General features: G+C 39.7%; 2 protein-coding genes across 5 annotated transcripts in view; one reads left to right on the forward strand and one right to left on the reverse strand.

The window, feature by feature from the left end:
• ZBTB49 (zinc finger and BTB domain containing 49) overlaps window positions 1–4,356 on the reverse strand; it is a 36,150-nt gene extending 31,794 nt beyond the window's left edge. The window contains exon 1 of the mRNA XM_027836276.1: window positions 4,168–4,356. The gene's annotated coding sequence lies outside the window, so the exon portion shown is untranslated. The remainder of the gene's footprint in view (window positions 1–4,167) is intronic.
• LYAR (Ly1 antibody reactive) lies at window positions 3,991–20,680 on the forward strand. 4 transcript variants are annotated; one of them, XM_027836280.1, is made up of 9 exons: window positions 3,991–4,109; window positions 9,697–9,867; window positions 11,213–11,327; window positions 13,051–13,158; window positions 14,079–14,162; window positions 15,618–16,065; window positions 16,259–16,339; window positions 19,017–19,102; window positions 20,194–20,680. In XM_027836280.1, exons 2-9 carry the CDS (start codon window positions 9,746–9,748, stop codon window positions 20,326–20,328), a joined length of 1,179 nt encoding a protein of 392 aa, XP_027692081.1. In that variant the 5' UTR covers window positions 3,991–4,109; window positions 9,697–9,745; the 3' UTR covers window positions 20,329–20,680. The 4 variants fall into 4 exon arrangements, with proteins under 4 accessions (XP_027692081.1, XP_027692078.1, XP_027692079.1 ...); XM_027836277.1 differs by having other exon boundaries at window positions 3,997–4,109; window positions 16,256–16,339; XM_027836278.1 differs by lacking the exon at window positions 3,991–4,109 and adding an exon at window positions 4,478–4,551 and having other exon boundaries at window positions 16,256–16,339.
• The last annotated feature ends 807 nt before the right edge of the window (window positions 20,681–21,487 follow it).

Below are 21,487 nucleotides of genomic sequence, written 5' to 3' on the forward strand. Positions count from 1 at the left end.
ACTGCTTTATGTTAGTTAAGCTTTTATAGGAAATCATGATAATAAAGGTCAGCATCTTTGCCTTTTTTTCCCCAATCCCCACTTTTTGACATCAAAAATTCATTAGCATAAAGCAGATTAAAGCTATTATAATTTTTACAGTGTTTTCTCATCTTTATTCTTTCTTCCAATTTTATGTTGATTTTAACCTTCGTTCTAACTAATCTGATAACACACAGGAAGCTGATTCTGAAATTATTCCATTGGAAACTAAACACTTCCTAAGACATAGTAAATTTCCATCTTTTGGTAGTGATATTTATTCTCGTCATGCCCAGTGCCTTCTAACTCTTCAGGTAATCATGATATTAAAGTGTACAATTTCTGAATACCTTTTTTTTCCATTTTTTAAACCTCAACCTTACCCTAAGCAGGGATGGGGAACCTCTGGCCTCGAGGCCACATGTGGCCTTCTAGGTCCTTGCGAGTCACCTTTTGACTCAAATTCTTTTATTATGGAGATTTGTTCTGTGAGGTTTGGATTCAAAGGGCCACACTTGAGGACCTAAAGGGCCAACATGTGGCCTCAGGGCCACAGCTTGCCCACCCCTGCTAGAGAATAGTTGAGAAAATGCATCTCCCTTTCTTATTTGTGGAGCTAGGGGCCAAGCTCAGTTAATGTGTTGGTTGGTTTTGATTAAGTTTTTTTCTCTCTCTTTTATAATTCTTTGGTACAAGGAATGGCTCTCTGGGGAGTGGATGGGAAGATATATTCTGAAATGAGAGTAATATTAAAACAGAAGACATCAAAACTTTTTTTTTTTAAACCTGAACTGTGTTTTCCAAAGTACTTTTGATCATCTTCTGTTGTGCCCAATTTCACAGGGAAATCAACACAAAAGTGTAAGTTGGCTTGTTTTTCAGACTTTTACCAAGTTCTTTATAGAATTTCTCTACCTTTTCATCTTCTGCAACAAATATTGGTGCACAAGGGACAATTATCTTCATGGTGGTTCTTCTGTTCACGCTTGTGAGTTCTATAAAATGTGATGTTTTAATATTCCATGAAATGTTTCATATTCCTTTTGGGAACACGATGAACCCAATATTTTTTTTTTTTAAAGGGCTGCCTCTATTAGGAGAACCAATGAGACATCTTTACATTGGGCTAAACTTTTTGTTTTTCAGATCTGATGAGAATGTCAATATTGATGTGATTCAGTTGTTTCAAAAATAGGTCAATTCATTATTCTCTGGACAAAGAGCTCACTTTTAGACCGCTAACAGTTAATGTTTATAGACGGTCTAAAAATTATGTGATTCTTAGCATGTTCTGCCCCCTTCCGGCCACTGACATGACATAAGGGCCACACAAGGATGAGTACCATTTAAAAAGGTTTCTTGTTTCATAGGTTTTCAAATTCATCAGCTGGTAGCTATCCTACTGGTGATGCTCTGTGTTCTTAGATAAGTTAGTTTTCAGAAGGAGTTTATGGTCAGGACCATGACAAAAAGTCTTTCCAGGTCAGCAGAACCTGCCAGAACTTATGTTGGGCTGGCATACTTTTCAGGAACCCAGTATAATTCTCATACTATAATCAGAGTAAGAATTTGTGGAGAAAATCTAGTTAAAGTCTAACTCAAATGTCCTCTCTACCAATCTTTTCTGGATTCCCTGTTGGTAATGACCAAATAGAGTGTCTGTTTTTCACCTCTCCTATGGACTTACTGTGTGATATTATTATCATTAGTTATCTATGTTTTATCTCCCTATTACAACACAAGCTCCAAGAGGTTAAGAAGCATGCCTTACCAAAATTTTATCTATTCCCCAGCACCTAGTTAAGAAATAGTAATAAATCTTTATTGACCGGGCCAGAAGGAATCTAGGTGAACTACATTTTAGGAGATGGGTGGGAAAAATGTTTCAAAATACATAGCCTAGAACCAGAAAAATAGGAACTTGAAGATGGAATGAAACTAAACCTGCAGAGATTAAACATATTTAACTCTAGCCTGTAAAATCTGAGCTAAATTAGTAAACAATGTGGAATAGAAAGTAGAATTAGGAAAAATTTTGGTTCAAATTTCTCCTTTGACATTTTAACTGGGATAACAAAACCTGTAGTGCTAACTTCACAGGGTTATGGTGAGGATTAAGTGAGATCCTGAACTACGCTTTGTCAACCTTAGACTAATCATTAGAGGGTAGTTTGTCTTTTTGTAAGCCTGACAGCCAACTATGAATAGTATTTATGCTTTCTAGATCTATGTAGTGTCTTGGAGTGGCTAGTGGAGAGCTATTCACAGGCATGAAAGAAATCATTGATAATTCATGGTGCCTCAGTGAATCTCAATAGCGCTGGATGCTATCCAAAGCAAGCCTTCATTCAGCACTTATATATACAGTTCATACCTTACAGTATTATCTTTCAGTTACTCATATGCCACTTTGTAATTACTTTCCATATGTTTTATGTTACGTATATGGTTCTTTCTATTGTGAATAACCTGAAGGTCTTATGTCAAGAAAAGGATTTACTATTGCTATTCTTTTGTGTATTCAAAAAGAAAAACCTCTCTTGTTTCTGATTCTGGAAAATCATCAATTAATTCTTAATATGAAAAAAAAACCTTTAAGAAAAAAAATTATGTCTGTAGAAACTACCAATTCATAATAAATCAAACGCCTCTCACTGTACAAATTCAGTTACCTGATAGAGTAAAAACAGAAGATATTTTTTTGATTGGATCCTGATGCCATCATTATACAAAATTACAATGCATTTGATATTTTTAACTTCTATAGCACTTATTTATAGGGAAAACTTACTGGCAGAGGAATCAGGCATTCATGCTCTTCCACCAACTAAGTGGCTTTCATAGAGTGTTAGAATGGGAAGAGATATTAAGAGATAATCTAGTCCAACTCCCTCATTTTACTGGTTGAGGAATCTGAGAGCAAAGACATGAAGTGACTTACCTAAAGTCACACAACTAGTTGCTGACAGAGCAGGGACAAGACCTCTATTTCCTGACTTCTTGTCAATCAAGTGTTCTTCTCTCTACCCCAGTATTTCAATCCTGTGGCTCCCTATTGTGGCTAGGACCAGATATAACTCCTCCAGCATTTAAAGACTGTCACAAGCTAGCCCTTACCTGTCTTCCCACATACTGTGGTTCAGCCAAAATGACTTTCTTCTTGTTCCTGAGACTAGGTATATTCCAGCCATCTACTTTGGAGCCTTTTTCTACAGCTCTTCTACCTGTTTGTAATGTTCCTTCCTCTTCTACCTCAATGAATCCCTAGTTTTTGCATTCTGTTACAAGAGCTTTGTTTTCTTTTCCCTCCCAATGGCAGGGACATGAGGTGGGTGATAAAATACTTTTATTAATACAAAAAATATAAAAAGCAACTCAGAATCTTTAGTTTCTTTCAGTGCTCGGACCAAGTGCCACCTTCATATATAGCTGAATGTGTACTGTCGTCCTCCCTTCCAATTCCTAAAGTCTTTGAGGTCAGGACCATTTTCCGTTTTTTTTCTCTTTGTATCCCTAGCGCCTAGCAGTGCCTGGTATTACAGCAGAAGCTTAACACATGCTTGTTTACTGAGCGACAGTTACGTGCAGCACCTTGTAATGCCTGTTCCCCAATTTCAGACACGTGGAGCAGCCACTAAAGCAGCCCCCAAAGATCACGTGGTACACAGGATACAGAACTCTGCATTTCCTCTCACGCAGTAAGGCTTTCTGAATTGAGCTAATTTGAAGGACCTGGGTGCAAATCTGTGACCCTGGATACGTCACCTAACCTCTTTGGTCCTCAGTTTCCTCATCTACAAAACTTAGAAGGTGGCCTCGGTCAACCCCTCCGATCCGGTGCTGTATCAGTCCCCCTCTGCCTCAGATCGGACTCTGGCTGCCCCACTCCCTCCCTTCAGGTGGGGGGGGGAAGGGAAGCGCTCCTGCCTCCCTCGGGCCCGCCCACCCAGTCCGGGGGCGGCGCCAGCCGCGAGCTCCGACGGTGGCCGTGAAGGACTCTTCCAGACCCGCAGCGGCGTCCCGGCCTCCCTCCAAGCTCTGGGTGAGCCTCGAGGACCCTGCCGAGGATGCAGAGATCAAGAAAGGCGGTGAGCGAGGTTTCCTCTTTCCCGGTCCCTCCAGCTAGCGCCCGAGGGCCTTCCTTACCCGTCCGAGCGGGCGCGTGCCCTCCTCCTCCCTCGGGCTCCTTCCGCTTCCCGCCGCTCAGCGGAGCTCCTAGGGCTCCGCCGGCGGCCTCTCGGCCCGGCGGTTTGACAGTACCCTGTATCCCAGACCACTTCCGGTAACGTCACTTCCGCACGGAGAAAATGGGGCCGGAGGCGGGCCGGAGGAAAAAGGGAAAAGCGAAGGTTGTGGCGCACGCATGCGTGCGTCTTCCTGTGCGCGGTCCGGGCCACCTTCCCCGAGTTGGGGATCCCAGACAGTCGGCGTGGACTGGAGGCGGGAGGCGGACTCACGGGACGCGCCGCCCCGGGAGAGCCCACGTGCTGGGCGCGGGCGGTTGAAACGGTTCTCCGGCGCGCGGCGGGGGTGAGTGATGGTCCGGTGAGGCGGGCCGAGGCTGCAGAGGACGGGGCCGCCGCCGGGAGAAGGAGCTGGCTGGCGGCAGCCGCCCGGGTCGGGTCGGAGCCCCAGCGTGGACCGCGGCGATACCGAGCGGCTCGCCGAGGGGCAGCGCGGGGCCGGGAAGCCCCGGGGGTGGACGGCTCAGGCCCGGCAGTCAGACGACCCGGGTTCGAGTCCCTGCCGGGCCACGAACCGCCCGGGCGGCGCCGGCAGGTTCCTGTTTGGTCATGTTTAGTTAAGGGCTGGCTGGACCTCCGGAGGCTCCTCCTGCGTGTGGCCCGGGCTTGTTAAGAGTCAGATGGTGCTAGGGCGGGGGAGAGGGGTGACACACCACACGAAGCAAAATGGAGCCATGGGAAGACGCAGACGTCTGTCTGTCTGTCTGTCTGTCTGTGAGCCCCCGCTCCGTCGCCTCGTCCCGGTGTGATCGGGCAGCAGTAACAGGGGGTCAGCCTTTACACAGCGCTTGCTCTGGGCCAAGCGCCTTACAATCACTCTCTCATTTCATCCTCACAACAACTCTGGGAGGTAGCCCGTTTTACAGGTGAGGAAACTGAGGTAGACGGGTTTTGTGACTTGCCCAGGGTCACACAGTTAGAACGTGTTTGAGGCCGGTTTTGAACTCCAGTATTCTGGGCTCCAGGCCAGGTGCTCTGTGAACTGTGACACCTAACTGTCTTTGCAAGACTCCCCAGCCCACTTTAGGGGACCTAGTGACCCACAATTCTATTCAGGAAACAGTTAAGTTTTTGAGATTGAGGTGTGTAGTCGAAGTGGACTCCGAGATAAAAAATTACTTCCCGCGCTCAAAGAGCTTACAATTCGAAAAGGATGTATACACAAACATGACGTAAGGTAGACTGTGATCCCAGAAGAGGAGAAATGCCAAGTAGCCTGAAAAAAACTGAACTAACAAGACAGTGGCTTTGGGAGGGTAAGAGGTACATCTTGTAAAAAGAGAGTGTTGGACCAGCTTGTGACCCTTTCAGTTCTATTATGCTGAATGTGTAAGTTAATTTATTCCTTGAAAGTTTTGATGGGGAACAAGATGGAGAAAGAGACTTGGGGCACTAGGCTACTAAAAGATGAGTGATAAGTGACTGCTGCCGAGGAGAGTTAAAAGACATTGAAAGGAGGCAGTGAAAAACAACTTTCAGTTTTGTCTCCGAACTGTCTGTGTGTGTGTGTGTGTGTGTGTGTGTGTGTGTGTGTGTGTGTGTGTGTGTTTGGACCTTTGGTTTCAAAGGGATTCTGGATGTAACTAGTTTATAACTTAATGTCTTAGAGAGTTGCCTTGGACACCAAGAGGTTAAGTGACTTGTTCTAAATTACAGAACTAATATGTGTCTGTGGCAGGCCTTGAAACCCACATTTCCTGACTACTACTCTGAACATTACAGCACAACTGCCTCTCCTACTTTATCTGTGTCCCTTTCATATAATAAGCACTGAATAAATGTTGAATTAAACTGAATTTTGAGAACTCAGGAATACCTCCTTGACATAATGAGACATTACTGCAAGATTTTAGCAGAGGAGAGAAAAAAAGTGCTTTCGTTTAGGTCACACAACTTGCTAGTGACATAGCTGGAATTAGAACATCTCCAAATTCTCAACCTGTGCTTTTTCCACTAGGTCACACTACTCTGTAGGATAAGTCCTTATTTCAATTTTTAAGTATAGTACTGCATAGTCAAGAAGCAGTGTGGTACAGTAGAGCACCATCTTGAACCAGTGTCCTACCTCTGATACTCATCTCTTAACAAAGCTCCAAGCGGCTCTCCAAGACTGAGTTACAGAGACGGTGCTTTGGCAAAGGGAGTTTTCTCACCCAGGAGTTCCACAGGTGCAGTCTCTATGCTACTAATGTGCAATCATGGATTGAACTGGGAAAAGGGTGTTACATATAAAGTGTGTCCCACTCTTACAAGGGTCCACAACATTAATTTTGCCTTTCTTTGTATTCCTAGTGCTTTGCACAGAGTCTGGAAAATAGACTCTTAAAAAATGCTTGTTGATTTGTACCACTGGATATTTTCACTTGGTAGGTTCAAGTGGAATTTCTTTATAGAGTTAATACTTGGTTTGCCCAGCCATAAACTGAAAGAATAGGATCTTTCCTGCAAGTTTACAGTTTTACAGTGTGAAAGACAGTCAAGGTTATTTTTATGGTTTATATTAATACGTGCACTGAGGCTTCTAAAGTAAGCTGATTACAAGCATTATCTTATTAATCCACGTGAATAACAAGCAAGTGATATAAATTGTTCTCTCCATTAAGTATAAAGTACAAAAAAAGAGCAGAAAGAGATCCTGTAATTTACCCAAAGCCCCAGAACATGTCTGAAATTATTTTCTAAAATAGCAACTCCTAATTTAGGAATGGATCATTGTGCAAAAAACCTCACAAAAAATTTTTTTTAATAAAAATAATGTCACACATGGTGTTGAGGTTCCCAGGGCAGGGTACCAAAACCTATATAACTTATAATGGAACTGAAGTACAATACTGTTGATCCCAAACATCAAATATGATAGTGATTCCAGAGAAAAATACATTCAGGTTCTAACTTGGGATACCAGGAATGCCTTTCCTGTATGCCTATCCTGTGAAGACTTCAATTCTAGCAACAGAATTAGAGAGTCACTCTCCCCTTACCTCCTATCCACTTGGTTAGTAGAAAAGAGAACTCTCTCAGCTCTAAAATCATTTGCATGGCCTGAGGCTGAGGTTCTAGGGTGGAAAGTGTAAACAACTGAGGAGGGAATTCTGGAGTGAGGAACAGAAATGGAGCTAGTGGCTGGAGGATGTATTGCCTTTCCCATTAGTAGTGCTGAAAACCTTGGGCTGGGAGAGTGGTAGGAGGGCAGGGCTTGTAAGCCCCGTGTCCTCTTCTCATCATCTTCTCTAGTTCCCCCTTGATCTTTTCGGTTACTTCACCACTGCCAGGTGAGCGGTAGGGTAATAGAGAGGAGGGAGGAGTGTGGAATAGCAACAGGAGGAGGCAGGATGGAGTTTGCTTCTCTCCATCTTAACCTCTCTCAGTCATCCTGAGTTTGGTAAGTTGCTTAGTGTAGGGATGTTGGACTAGATCATTGCCAGGATAACACTTTATGCCCTGAACTGAATTTTAAGTTTCCAAGTCGCTTGTTTATCTTCTTCCCTACCAGAGGTCCCTGGGCAATTGATTGTGGACAGCAACATAGTTTCTGGTCACTTGCCCTCCCTTCTGGCTGGTAGGACTTCCCTATCAAGCATCCCCTCTCCCATAGGATCACAAGACTTCAGGTGAGAAGCAGAGTAGTTCCTTACCACAAAAGGGTTGGATGATTCTTTACTTATGTTCCTGGGATGCTTTCTAATTGTAGAATAGAAATATTAGTTATAATACAGGAATAGTAAATAAATGATCATCGAACACACTACTGTACCTAATGTGTTTATTATTTCTTTAGCTTTTGGCCATAGATTATGACATCTTCCTGGATTGACTGTTATACCTAGCATTATGTTTGTCATCATTTGAAATTAGATATAAAATAGGCCTATCAAAACAGATCAAGAATCTCATGTGGCACCTTCAGGTACTGATTTCAATTAAAGGCTGTCTCCAGTTAAAGTAGAATTACCGCTATTGTCATCAATAATTAACATTTACAGAGTACCTCTGCAGAGGTATCTGGTGGTGATAAGAACAGCCTTCTTTTATTTGTAGATTTCTAAGTGTTCTACCCCCTCCTCCAAACTTTTCATTAGGCTCCAGCTACAGACCAGGTTTTTGTTCTGAGCAGTGGATAGAGTTGTTGGGGTTTTGTTGTTGTTGTTTGGCAATGAAAGTAGGGTCTTGCCCCACATGTTACTTGCCCACGGTCACACCACCAGTAAGTGTCAAGTGTCTTTGAGGCGAGATTTGAACTCAGGTCCTCCTGACTCTATCCACTTGACAGTGAGACCAGTGCCTGAGCCATGTATTTTGTGTAATATTCTGTTGAGCACTGTAGACAGAACATTACATTTTAATGAGAGGTGCCCATAGTAAAGAATCTCTAGGTATGTCCAGAACACCTTAATCTTAGGGGACATGGGCCAGGCGTTACAGTTAAAGAAGTTTGAAAGTATCATTCTTGAACTGTCTTCAGTCATTAGAGTGAAGTCCCATTATCAGACATCTGGAATAAGTACCTGCAAGTAGAGGAGGTATATTGATTATATGATATGTATGCAGATACAGTGAAGACCAAATGTTTACCCGGTTCCAGGGACTTTGGAGGAAGTGATTGATTGAAGACAGTCCTACCAGATTAGTTGTTTATACCTCTGTTTTTCATTATGGGTTGCTGGTGTAAATGATTTTTTTTTTTTTTTTTGGTGATCTTTTCTGGCTCACTTGGCATTCAAAGACAAAAACACTAAAAGGTTCCTGGGTTATTAGCTTTTAGAAGAGACTCAGTAAGCAAGTTGCAGTATTGAAGCAGAATACTGTTATGAGTGGCATATTTTATAAATGTATCACCAATACATTTATATTATTTTCCTTGTGTGTTTTTGGAAGAGGGTATTTCTTTTCTACAGGCAATCCTGAGCCTTCTGCATACCATGTACCCACACATCTATAGATACTTGTTATTTGCATTATCATTTCACTTGGTAAGCTACAGTCATTTGCAGTGCAAACTTAAAATCATCTTTCTATGACTTTTATACACATAAATACCAGTCACTGAATATGAATGATACTAGATAGGTGGTGTAAATTGTTATCTGGTTATTTTTTGCTTATGGTTTAGCCATTCTAGGGGGAAAAGCTTATCCAAAAAAAAAAAATAAATGAAAGAAAAATAAATGAAAGAAAGAAAGACTAGGCTTGACTGAGCACCATAGTAATTTTATTTATATTGTTTTGACTTTTACTTGTACTATATATTTTTCTCTGTAAAATATGTGTAGAAAGTTAGCCATGTAACTTATTCAATTATGAGTAAACGATTAAGTTTATAGTTACTATTTCTTAATATGTATCTTTCTTGATATATTTTAAATATATATGTATATGTGTGTGTTCTATAAATTCTTGAGGCATCTAAAATTAATCTCATGTATTCTTTTAGGTCAAGAATTTTCATCTGTTTTGGGTAAAGCAAAAAAGCATTTACTAAAATGGTATTTTTTACATGCAATGCATGTGGAGAATCAGTGAAGAAAGGGCAAGTGGAGAAACATGTGAACATTTGCAAAAACTGTCAATACCTTTCTTGCATTGATTGTGGCAAAGACTTCTGGTAAGCTTTTTTTTTTTTTTTTTAAGGCAATTGGGGTTAAGTGACTTGCCCAGGGTCACACAGCTAGTAAGGGTCAAGTGTTTGGTCTGATGCCGGATTTGAACTCAGGTCCTCCTGACTTCAGGGCTGGTGCTCTATCCACTGCGCCACCTAGCTGCCACCATAATCTCTTAACTATAGCTTATTTTAAAGGTGTTCTAAATGACCATGCTCTTGTGTAGCTTCCCCCACTGAGCTTGAGAATTAGGGTTGCTGTTATAATCAGTATTTGGGAAAGTCTAACAGGGTGCCTGAGGCAAAAAGAAAGACCCAGAGACAGTGGGGACATCCCAGCAGGCACACACCTCTTCTTGCCTACAAACTTAGCATGAGGTGCATAAGTGTACTTCCCAAGAAACTGCCTCGGTGATTTCCTGTATGTCCGCATCCACACTGAAGCTGATGCCATCTCTTAACACTGCATTTGTACGTTACATCTGTATTGTCAAAGGCAAATTGGAAAGAGGGCTGGCCTTGGAGTCAGGAATACCTGCCTCTGATAGATACTTGGTGACCACTGGCCACAACAACCTTAATCTCTTGGCACCCTGGCCACCATTTAAGACTGAGCTACTGCTCTGCATCAGTAGAAGAAATACAGCATTTCTGTCAGCAAAGACATCACAGGTCCAGAAAAAAAGGCCAAAACAAACCCTAAATATCTGTCTGGTACGTTAGTGCTTAAAGCCTGCTTTTACATGTTATTTCATTTGCATACAGATGCCCGGTATGCCCATAAAGCATTGTACTGTTGTAGTATCTTTGTAGATTTGGTATTAAAAGTGCCCCAAATGTAAGGAATAGGCAACAAGTTTGGTAACAGCATTTTATATCTTGGACCTTCGAGGAGAGAAAGTGGTGAAGTTAACCCTGATGGATAGCATCATCAAGGGAACAATATGTGGTTTGAGCACTTGACCTGCTGGTGTCAGAAAGACGAATTCAGTTCCATCCTTAGACACTTAATAGCTGGGTGACCGTAGGCAAGTTACTTAACCTTATTTGCTTCAGTTTCCTCATCTGTAAAATGGAGATAATAATAGCACCACTCCCCAGGCTGGTTGTGAAGATCAAATGAGATTTGTAAAGCACCATGAGATTGTAAAGCACCAAGCATAGTGCCTGGCACATCGTGAGTGCTATCACTGTTAGCTTAGTATGATTATTGTTATCATTATTATTACTACTGAGAAGTATAACAATGGAATTTTAGAGTGAATGATAGGTAGTATTTTGTGTGGTTAATATATTGAGATAGGAATTAACATTTTAAAACTATTAAAATGTGTTACTTTTTATATTTAAGGGGTGATGAATACAAAACACATGTAAAGTGCATCAGTGAAGATCAGAAATATGGTGGCAAAGGTTATGAGGCCAAAACTAACAAAGGAGATGTTAAACAGCAAGAATGGATTCAGGTAAAATGCATCCTATTTGTATTGTACAATTTTCTTCAGAAAGTTTCCATGTTCATTGGATGATATTGAGATTAGCTTTGTTGTTACTGTTGTTATGCCAAGAGTGCAAACATGTCTGATTTTAAGGCAAAGAATACTTCTTGACAGGAATAGACTTTGATGGGAGGAAGGAGGAAAGAAAGATAGAATTAGTAAGCACATCATACTTTTCTACTCAATAGCGTATTGCTCCAAACACGCGTTTTCCTTAAAGATTGTCAGTACTGTAATGGGTAGTAGGATCTGGTACTCTGGACATTAGCTCTTTGAATAACTAACTATTGGCTCTTTTGAAAGAGATGTTTGTTGACAGATTTTTATCACCAGATAGATTTCCTAAAACTTCTACAGGAAATGCCAAAATTATTAATGGGATATGTTCTAAAAGTTTATTTGTAAGTCATTTATTTGAAATAATTTTATCCATGGAAATATTATGTTATTGTTAACATAGAAATGTTAATGTTATTAATTATTAGATTTGCAGGATAGCCCCCAAAAAGTCCACTTCATAAAATTTAATAGACACTAGAGATCATCTGATGCAGTTGGGAGGAAACTTATTACCGACTTTGGTCCATAACGTAACTAAATTTTAAGACTAATTGTTCTATTCATTCATTAGGCATTTGTTGAGCATGTGCTATGGCCAAGGTACTTTTCCTAAAAATAGGATACCATTACAACCCTTGTAGAACTTTACAGCTTATTAGGGGGAGGAGATATACTCAAATACAGATCATACAAAGGGTGATTCTTAGATTCACCATAGACTTCATAAAATAACTATATGGGAATTAATAAATCACCTAGTAGAGGGTAAAATGGGCATATAAAGTAAGAGCTACAAAGTACAATGAGAGTGCAGAAGAAGCGTAATAATAACACTCTAATAACATTTCCCCAAAGCAGTTCTAGGAATGGAAACAGGAACTTCCTCTCACCCTTTCCTATACTGGGTCATTACAGCCTGGTACAGTGAAACTATCACTGGAGATGGAATTAGCAGGACCTAAGTTCAAGTCCTGGGCTAGTTAGTTAATGCCAGTTTCCTCAAGTGTGAAATGAAAGAGCTGGACCAGATGGCTTCTGAGGGCCATTCCACCTCTAGAAATAGGATCACATGATCCCTATGAACTAATAAACAATATTGTCCCCGTATCTTCCACAGCAATAGGTCTTAATGATTATGACCTCAATGAAGCCAATTTTGAGTTTGAATCAAGTTACTTGAGGTTGTCACCACTTAAAGCAGGGGTTCTTAACTTTTTTGTGTGTTATGGACCCCTTTGGCAGTCCAATGAAGCCTATGGACCAAGCCTTCTCAGAATGGTGTTTTAAAATGCATACATTAAAATGCCTAAGATTATAAAGGAAGCCAATTATATTGAAATAAAGTTGTAAAAAAATTTTTTTAAGTTTGTGAACCCCAAGTCATGAACTCTTGACTTAAAGGATACTACATGATCTTACTGTTTGTCCAGGTATTTTATTTTCTCACGAGAGGAAAGCGACAGGTTCATAGACAGACCTTTCTGACCATGGCGAAGTTGTAGACTAGTACTACCAATTTGGTTGTTGAACTATTGTGTCATCATGAGTTTTTAGTTGGGTTTATGTTTGTATTCACTGGTTTTATAGCCCTACTCATCTTTTCTGGCTGTCTATAATTCTCCTTTTGCAGAGGATTCATGAAGTAATGAAGAAACCCAGTATTAGCCCCAAATTGCGGGAGATTTTAGAAAAAGTTAGTGGTTTTGACAACATTCCAAGAAAAAAGGCCAAATTTCAGGTGAGTAGTTGAAGTCACTTCCTCACAAAAAGAGATTTGAAAAGGATCATTCTGTAGTCTCCAGAAGTTCATGGGCATGTTTTTTAAGTTTGAAACACATTTTCTCAGTGAAATAAACCTGGTGATTAGGTTCCCAGGCTAACCTATAAAAACTTATTTAAACCACAATGTTACGCATGGAATTCATTCTACAATACAGTGTTTCAGTGGGGAAAATGCATGCATTCAGAGTTTTAACTTAAAGTCAAGGGGAGTTCTGAAGGTGTATGAGTAGAGGCTTTTCCATTGATTAAAAACACAGAAGGGAATATTTTGTGGTATGGGTTTGCCAGACTTGCCTTTGCCCTGCCACGATCTGCTGCTTCTTTGCAAGGGCTGCTCTTTTGTGGACCTATAAAATGTTTAAAAGGCTTTCTCCTAAGTCATCCTCCCTTCCCCTTGCTACCTGCCTTACTTAGTTTGTTTTTCAGATCGGTATTGATGGGGACTTTGAATGACAGCAAAGGCTGAAGTAAAATTTAAATTGGGAGTTATTATGAAATCATCACAGTAGGCCCCATTCTGAGATGAAGAGCAAGACAGGGACTCGGGGTTGGGGTAATGATATTATTTAGGAACTGGGGCTGCAAAACCCAACAGTCCAGTGCAGGAGGAGAAAGCCCAGAAGGACTCTCTTTCTTCAACTCTACCATTCCTGCCCCCTTTCACCCCTGCCGTAGTCATGAGGGGCTGGGGACAGGGATTTGACAGGCATCAGCAGTCTGGGAGCAGAAGACTAAAACATGGTAAGCAGCAACAGGGAAAGAATAGGAGTGGCTTTCACCACTGGGCTTGCCTTTCAAGGGCAGAAAATAAATTAGGCCTCTTTTTATTTTTATTCAATAGATCATGCAAATAATCTGAACTTCTTTTCTTGACAGAATTGGATGAAGAACAGTTTAAAAATTTATAACGACTCTCTTCAGGAACAGGTGTGGGATATCTTTTCTGAAGCTACCAGCAATGTAAGTCATATCAAACTTAAGTTAAAATTAAAATGAATAGTGGTTATAAAATGATAGTTTCTGCTTTGGAGTGTGACAGGTTTCCGTAGAGATTCTTTGTGTCTTATAATTTGTGGATCAAACCAAACTTGACTGTGTTACAGAGAGTATTTTCCTGTTGGTTTGGGCAAGACTTTTTAAAGTCAAACATGTTGTACATGGTGTTGCCTCAGTGGGACAAGCCACAGATGGGAAGGTTAACATAATTAAATTTGTATGATTAAATACACTGAACTCTCTGAAAGGCTACTAGCAGGCCTTGATGATACACACTATTTTATTTAGCACTGTTAGTTTACCTTCCTCACATCTACCTTCTGATACAGAAAGTGCAGATATTATTAGCTCCATTTTGTAGGTATAATATACCTTTACGTTAAACAACTTATCATTTGAATCAAGGTGTGGTTTTTTTTTTAATTATTGGCTACAATATTAATGGAAAGACCACTCATCAGTTATTTGTTACCTTCCTTTCAGTAAATACCCATATAATTGATAGTGTATACATTTTTATTTTTCTCCGTCAGAATGGTATTGGGTACTCTCCTTGCTTTTTGCTGTTTGAGACAAACTTATATGTATCAATACATGTATACTTTTCAAGCAAAATACATTTTCAGTTGACATTTACCAAGTCATTTTGCTCATGGTAGAGTCTTCAGAACTGGAAAAAAAATCTAATGTTTGATTAAGGAAAAAAAATTGGGAAGCTTGGAATATATATCATATTTGACAATTTTCTTGCTTAATACCTAGGATGAGTCATTGTGCACATGTAGTTTACAGTTCTATCGATTTTTTTCCTGGTTTCTGTGATCTAAAGGAATAGTTGAGGAAAACAGATTCATTGACTCTTTAGCAGGTGCCAAGGGGAAACATTTAGACTAAAGTAAAGGAGTAGAAGAGATTTGAAAGTAGTAGCCTACTAATATAGGTGGCAGGAACCTAACTCCTTCAGTGGAAGAAGCAAGAGATTGTATGGGATCATTGGCTTTTGTTTTTGTATTCGTTGGTGCTTTGTTGTGCTTCCTCTTGTAGTAACAGCTTACGTGTAAGAATTTTTATGGTAATATGTAATTTCATTTGATTGTTGCTAGGGCCTTGTGAAGTAGGGATTTCTAGGATTATCCTGATTTTTTAGATAAGGAAACAGATTTAGAGAAGTAATGTGACTTGCCCAAGATCACACAACTAGTGAGTGACAGAACCAGAACTCAAAGCCAGGTCTTTGGACAATATATATCTGCTGCCCTTTCCACTTCACTACACTAATGTATAAAAATAAATAGACTCTCTTCTTTTGAACTATTAACTCATCACATGTTGGTGATAATGTAAAAAAATATATCTTAAATTAATGTTTGGGTGGAGGGAGGAAAATACTGAATTTTGTATTTTCCCCCCAATAACAAGGGACCAAATACAAAAGAACAAGAGAAACAGCCTCTCAACCAGGTGGAGAATCAACATGCAGAAAACAAAGTTAAGACGACACCCACTGAAGTCAGTGAAAAAACAGCCGGACAACCAGAGGGGAAGAAGAACAAACGAGAACGCAAGGAAGAACGACAGAAGAACAGGAAAAAAGAAAAGAAAGAGTTGAAGTTAGAAAACCATCAAGAAAATTCAAGTCATCAGAAATCCAAAAAGCGCAAGAGGGGCCAGGGAGAAGAACTTGATGCCACAGGGCAAGAAATGCCAGAAATGAGCAACACAGAAAAAAAGAAAAGTAAGAAGAAAAAAAACAAGAAGGAACATGCAGCAGAATCAGAAGTGAATGGAAATGGGAGTCATGTTGAAATGATGACAGAAGAAGAGACGAAAGCACCTGCAGAAAAAAGGAAACGTAAGCATTCAGAAGGTAGGTGGCTCATTTGTTTTCTAATAATTGTTTTCTACCTTGTTTTCTAATAATGAAAAAAAAATGTTGTTTCTTTTCTTGACAGAAGTATTTTGAATTATAAATACAAAACTCCAACAGGAGTATTTTCCCTTCCAAATTATGGACAATAGTAGTAATGATGTTGTACTTTAATTTTCTAAATACTTAGAAGAAGTTGATTCTAAGAAGAAAAAAATGAAACATACAGAAGACACTAATGTGGAGACTGAAGAAAGTGAAACACCTATAAAAGGTATATTTCAACAAATTTTATTAAAATTTTCCATATTCAGAGTAATATACTGTCACATGAAATTTAACAGAAGGGTAAACTGAGGCAATTCTTTGCACAACATAACACTTGTTAGCAGGGGAATGCTGCCTATCAAGGGGTCAGTGACTTGCTTCCATGTATGCCAAAGACTCTGAGTAAAAGGATAATTCCCCTCTTATAGGTTTTGGGGAGAACAGAACAAGGTAGGTGACAAGGTAGGTAACATGATTGGTTACAAATAAGAGGCACAGAGAACAACATGATTGGTTGGAAGTTTTGTAATGGGGCTAGCAATGACCCCCCCTTCTTCTCCTATGACACTAAGAAGTGTTCATTATTTGAGTGCAGCTGCAAGAATTAGAGATAACGGACTGACCTTTTTGGACAGCAAACCAGACATCCTTGAAAGATAGCTTGGTGGTGTAAAGATTCTAGGCCTGACTCTCTTGTGTTCACATGCATCCCCCAAGGTCAGCTAAATTCCTTCAGGCAATAATAGATCAGTGATTAGCAGGAGAGTTAGATTTTTAAATTTAACCCATTACAGGCCAGCTGAATTCTGAACTAGGTTCAGAGACAAAGAACCATGACTTAAGCAATTACAGGATAAAATCAATTACTTGTAAATAGTATCAATTAGAAAATGATACAGAATTGATATTGATCATTTCAGTACTTAGCATGGGGCAAATCCTAGGAAAAAGAAGATACATTCTTCACTTTATGGAGCTTAAAATGTATTGAGCGAGGGTACCTAAATACCAATTAGGCATGTACTCAAATATAAGAAGAATAAGAATAGAGAAAGGCCTAAAAGAAGTACAAGGTGATATAAAAATAATTTTTTTTACTGACAGCATGATATAACTTATCTTAAGGACTTAATATAATGATAAACATGTAAGCATCCAAAATTTAGCAGTAATGATAATATAGTTATTTAACCTATCAAACCCAATTGGATGTTGGGGCAGGTGTTTTCAGTACCTTGTTGTTGTTGTTGTTCATTTATTTCAATTGTGTCTGATTTTCCATGACCCCATTTTGAGGTTTTCTTGGCAAAAATTCTGTAGTGGTTTGCATTTTCCTTCTCTATTTCGTTTTCCAGATGAGGAAACTGAAGCAAATAGGGTTAAGTGACTTGCTCAGGGTCTCAGAGCTAGTAAGTGTATGAGGCCCAGTTTAAACTCATGAAGATGAGTCTTCCTGATTGCAGGCTTGGTGCTTTATCCACTGCGCCACCTACTTGCCCTGTTTTCAATACCTTACTCCTTAGGAAAAAATTGGACACTTTCTACCTGTCTCACTGCTCCTTGGTCTCTTTTGCTGGATCTTCATCCTTTAACTATAGGTGTTCCCAAAGTTCTGTCCTCGACTCTTTTTTCTCCGTATGCTATCTCTGTTCACTCCTGTGGGTTCAGTTATCTCTAACATGAAGACTTATATGTCCAGCCCTATCCTCTCTTCTGAGCTCCAGTCCCACATCTCCAGCTACCTTTTGGATCTTTAAACTGGATTTCCTGTAGACAGGCACCTCAAACTTAACCTGTCCAAAAGAGGCCTCATTCTCTTTCCCTCAAAAGTATTCCCTCTTCCAGACTTCTCTATTATTTTTCTTGGGGTTACCATCTTTCAGGCTCACACCATCATTGTCATCGTGTATTTATCAGACTCATCTCATACATTCAGTTGGCCTAGTTGTACCATCCTAGCATTCCTCATATAGATCCCTTTCTCTTCACTCACAGTCACCACTCTGATTCAGGCCCTCACCACCGTTGCTGCAATAGCTTTTGAATTGGTTTGTCTGCCTGATGTCACTCTTCTCTCCATTCCATCCTCTACCTAGCTGCTAATGGAATTTTCCTAAAGCAGGGGTCTGACTATGTCACCCCCATGCTCAATAAATGCTACTGACTTCCTATTATTTCCAGAGTCAAGTATAAATTTTTGGCGTTGAAGGCTCTTTTTACAGCTTGGCTCTTTCCCATTGTAAGCTTTACCTCCCCTTCATGTACTTTATGGTTCAGCTATGTGATACTCTGTCTCTTGTCTCTTACCTTTGGCCCATCTCTCCTCATGCTGTGGATATTCTCCCTTCTCACTTTTGCCCCAGGATGTACCTGGTTTCTTGTAAGACTCAGCATAAAAACCACCTTCTGCAGGAAACCTTTCCCAGTCACTCATGCTCTCCCATCCATGTCTATATCTTTCCTCTGTCTGTGTATTTACATATTGCCTCTCATATTAGGGTGTAAGATTTTTGAAGTCAGGAACAGCTGTTGTTTTTGAAGGTAGAGATGAAGTTTCCAGTGGGCAGAGGGGTAGAAGGAGTGTGTGCTAGGCATTGGGAGGGGTCCCTGCAGGAATGCACTGAGTTGCCCTGAGTGACTAGAGTGAATGAAGAACAAGATTGGGGAACAGTTAGTAGTCCCATTTAGCTGGAATGTAGCATGGTATGAGTGATAGTTCATTCAATGGAAAGAGTTTATCCATTTCCCAAAGTAGTTAACTTGTGATAACTATCTTATTCATTCAACAGACATTGTTTTTATATTTATTTTTTATAAAATTTTGTAGCAAGTATTTATTATATTTATGTGTATATATACATGTATGCATATTATATTGTTCTGTATAATTCATCACATTTTAGGGAAATTCAACTGGAAAGGAACTATCAAAGCTGTTCTGAAACAGGCCCCTGACAATGAAATATCAGTTAAAAAGTTAAGGAAAAAGGTATGGAATGTTAAATTAGTATAGTTGATGAAATTGTTTCCTTATTGTCAAATATTCAGGTATTTTATTATAGCACTTTATATTTGTATAATCTGCAAAGCACTTTCCTTATAACAATCCTGTGATGTAGGGAAGAAGAAATAAATAAGCATTTATTAAGGACCTACTGTGTGCCAGGCACTGTGCACTTTACACTTGGTTTCACGATAACCATGTGAGGTAGGTACTATTAATATATCCCCATTCTACAGTTGAGGGAAGTGAGGCAAAAAGAGGTTAAGTGACTTGCCTGCCCAGTGTCACTCAGCTAGAAAGTGTCTGAGGGCAGATTTGAACTCGGATCTCCCTGCCTGCAAGCCCAGTGCTCTGTCCTCTGCTTCACTGAGCTTTTCTTCCCCTTGTGCCCTTGGTGTTTCTATCAGTGGCAGTACCACTTAGCTAGTTTCCCATGTTGGAAACTTTGGTAGTGCTTTTCTAGGACTCTCCTCCCTCATCTGCCATATCCAGCACCAAGGCCAATCAATTCCACCTTCATAACATGCTTCACAATTTGTTAATATTCCATTTTACAGATGAAGAAAATGAATTTTAAAATGTGTACATGATTTGGCTGACATTACACAGCAGGAACTAACTAGGACTCAGGCCCAGGTCTTCCGACTCCAGGTGCAGGTGGCACAGTAGATAAACTGCACAGGAAAACCTGAGGTCAAATATGACCACATTTCCTAACTTTGTGACCGTGGGCAAGTCACTTAACTTCTGTTTGCCTCAGTTTCCTCATCTGAAAAGTGAGGATAACAAAGCACCTGCCTCCCAGGGTTGTTGTGAGGCTCAAATGAGATATTTGTAAAACACTTAGCACAGTGCCTGGCACAAAGTAAACACTATATAGATGTTTATCATCATCATTATTATTACTAATTCTGCCTCCTCTGTCTTTCCTACCATGGAGAGTTATTTTCTTTTAATATTTTACTGTTACTTTGTTGTCCTAGATTCCTAGTCAAAACACATCTTTTTATTATTGAAAGATAAACTTTGTCCATTTTGTCAGATGTCCATTTGACATTTGTTTTCTTTACATGAAGGTTTTAGCACAATACTATGCAGTGACTAATGAACACCGCAAATCTGAAGAGGAGCTGCTGGTCATTTTTAACAAGAAGATCAGCAAGAACCCCAGCTTCAGGCTCTTAAAGGAAAAAGTAAAACTTTTGAAATGAACATTTTCCTACTGGGTTAAGGAATGCACACTGTTCCTGACATCTGCCTCCACCATCCATCACTATTTGTAAAACAGTGGGGAATTTGACAGCCACTCAGATTTTGTGTTGTTGTTTTTTAAATGTTAAGGAAAATGTATATTTTTGGTAGAGCTTTTAACTGAAAAATAAAGATAATTGCTGTCCACTATTCTAAATTTGTGATACAGAATATTACTGGAGCTGAGAAAGTATGAATGTATTTATTAGAATATATTGATATCTTGGCAGCAGTTAAACACAGTAACATTGACATGTCATTCTTTATACAGTGAGTTAGGAATTTTAATTAAACTTAATTGAAGTACATTTTAATCCTTTGTAACATTTTTAATCTAGCAAGAATTCTATGTGAATTTGGTGGGGAGGTTTTGTTTGTTTTATTTTCCCCATGTATGTATATAAGGGAGTTGCAGAATTTTGCCTAGGAATGACAACAATATTTTATCTTTTATATATTTAAAGAGATGCCTGCCCACCATCAGTAGGTACTTTGGATAATTATTTCTATCAGTGTTGGTAGATTTGTGTTCACCCATCCATTGACTCTTCATCCATGTTATGATGAAGGGCACAGATTTAAGAGATGATTGGATAGGGTTAGATGTGAAGGTTAATGGCCCATTTGGGATTGATTCCATGACCTTTGCATCATTTCTCAGCGCCAACAGGCCAAGACTTTTATTTACTCCTTAGGTAGAGATGGGAAGGGACAGTAGCTCTCTGTTGTTGGAGATTATGGGTACAAATGGCCACTCATGCTCAGTGGGTGTCAACAACACTCATTTTACTTCAGAGAGAGATTCCACTTTAAGCTGTTATCAGCTGATTTAGTACATGGCTGATTAACAGCCAGTCAGAACAAAAATGGGGTACCAAGTACTGGGTTGAGTTGTTGGGCAGAAGGGAAGAGTTACTAGTAGTAAAGTTTGGAAAGTTCAAGAGATGAACTTTTTCTACTTCACATTGAGTCCCTCAGAGTTATCTCATGCTTCAAAAACCAGCTGAGATAACCAGAAACTAAAAGGAACAGCTAAAATGAAGCTCTAAAATTTATAAGATTCTATAACTTATTGCCATAGTAGTATATATTGGTATACTTTGATTTGCATAATAAATA

This window comes from Vombatus ursinus, unplaced genomic scaffold, assembly GCF_900497805.2.
Source record: "Vombatus ursinus unplaced genomic scaffold, bare-nosed wombat genome assembly UNPS02014818.1, whole genome shotgun sequence".
NCBI classification, from domain to species: domain Eukaryota; kingdom Metazoa; phylum Chordata; class Mammalia; order Diprotodontia; family Vombatidae; genus Vombatus; species Vombatus ursinus.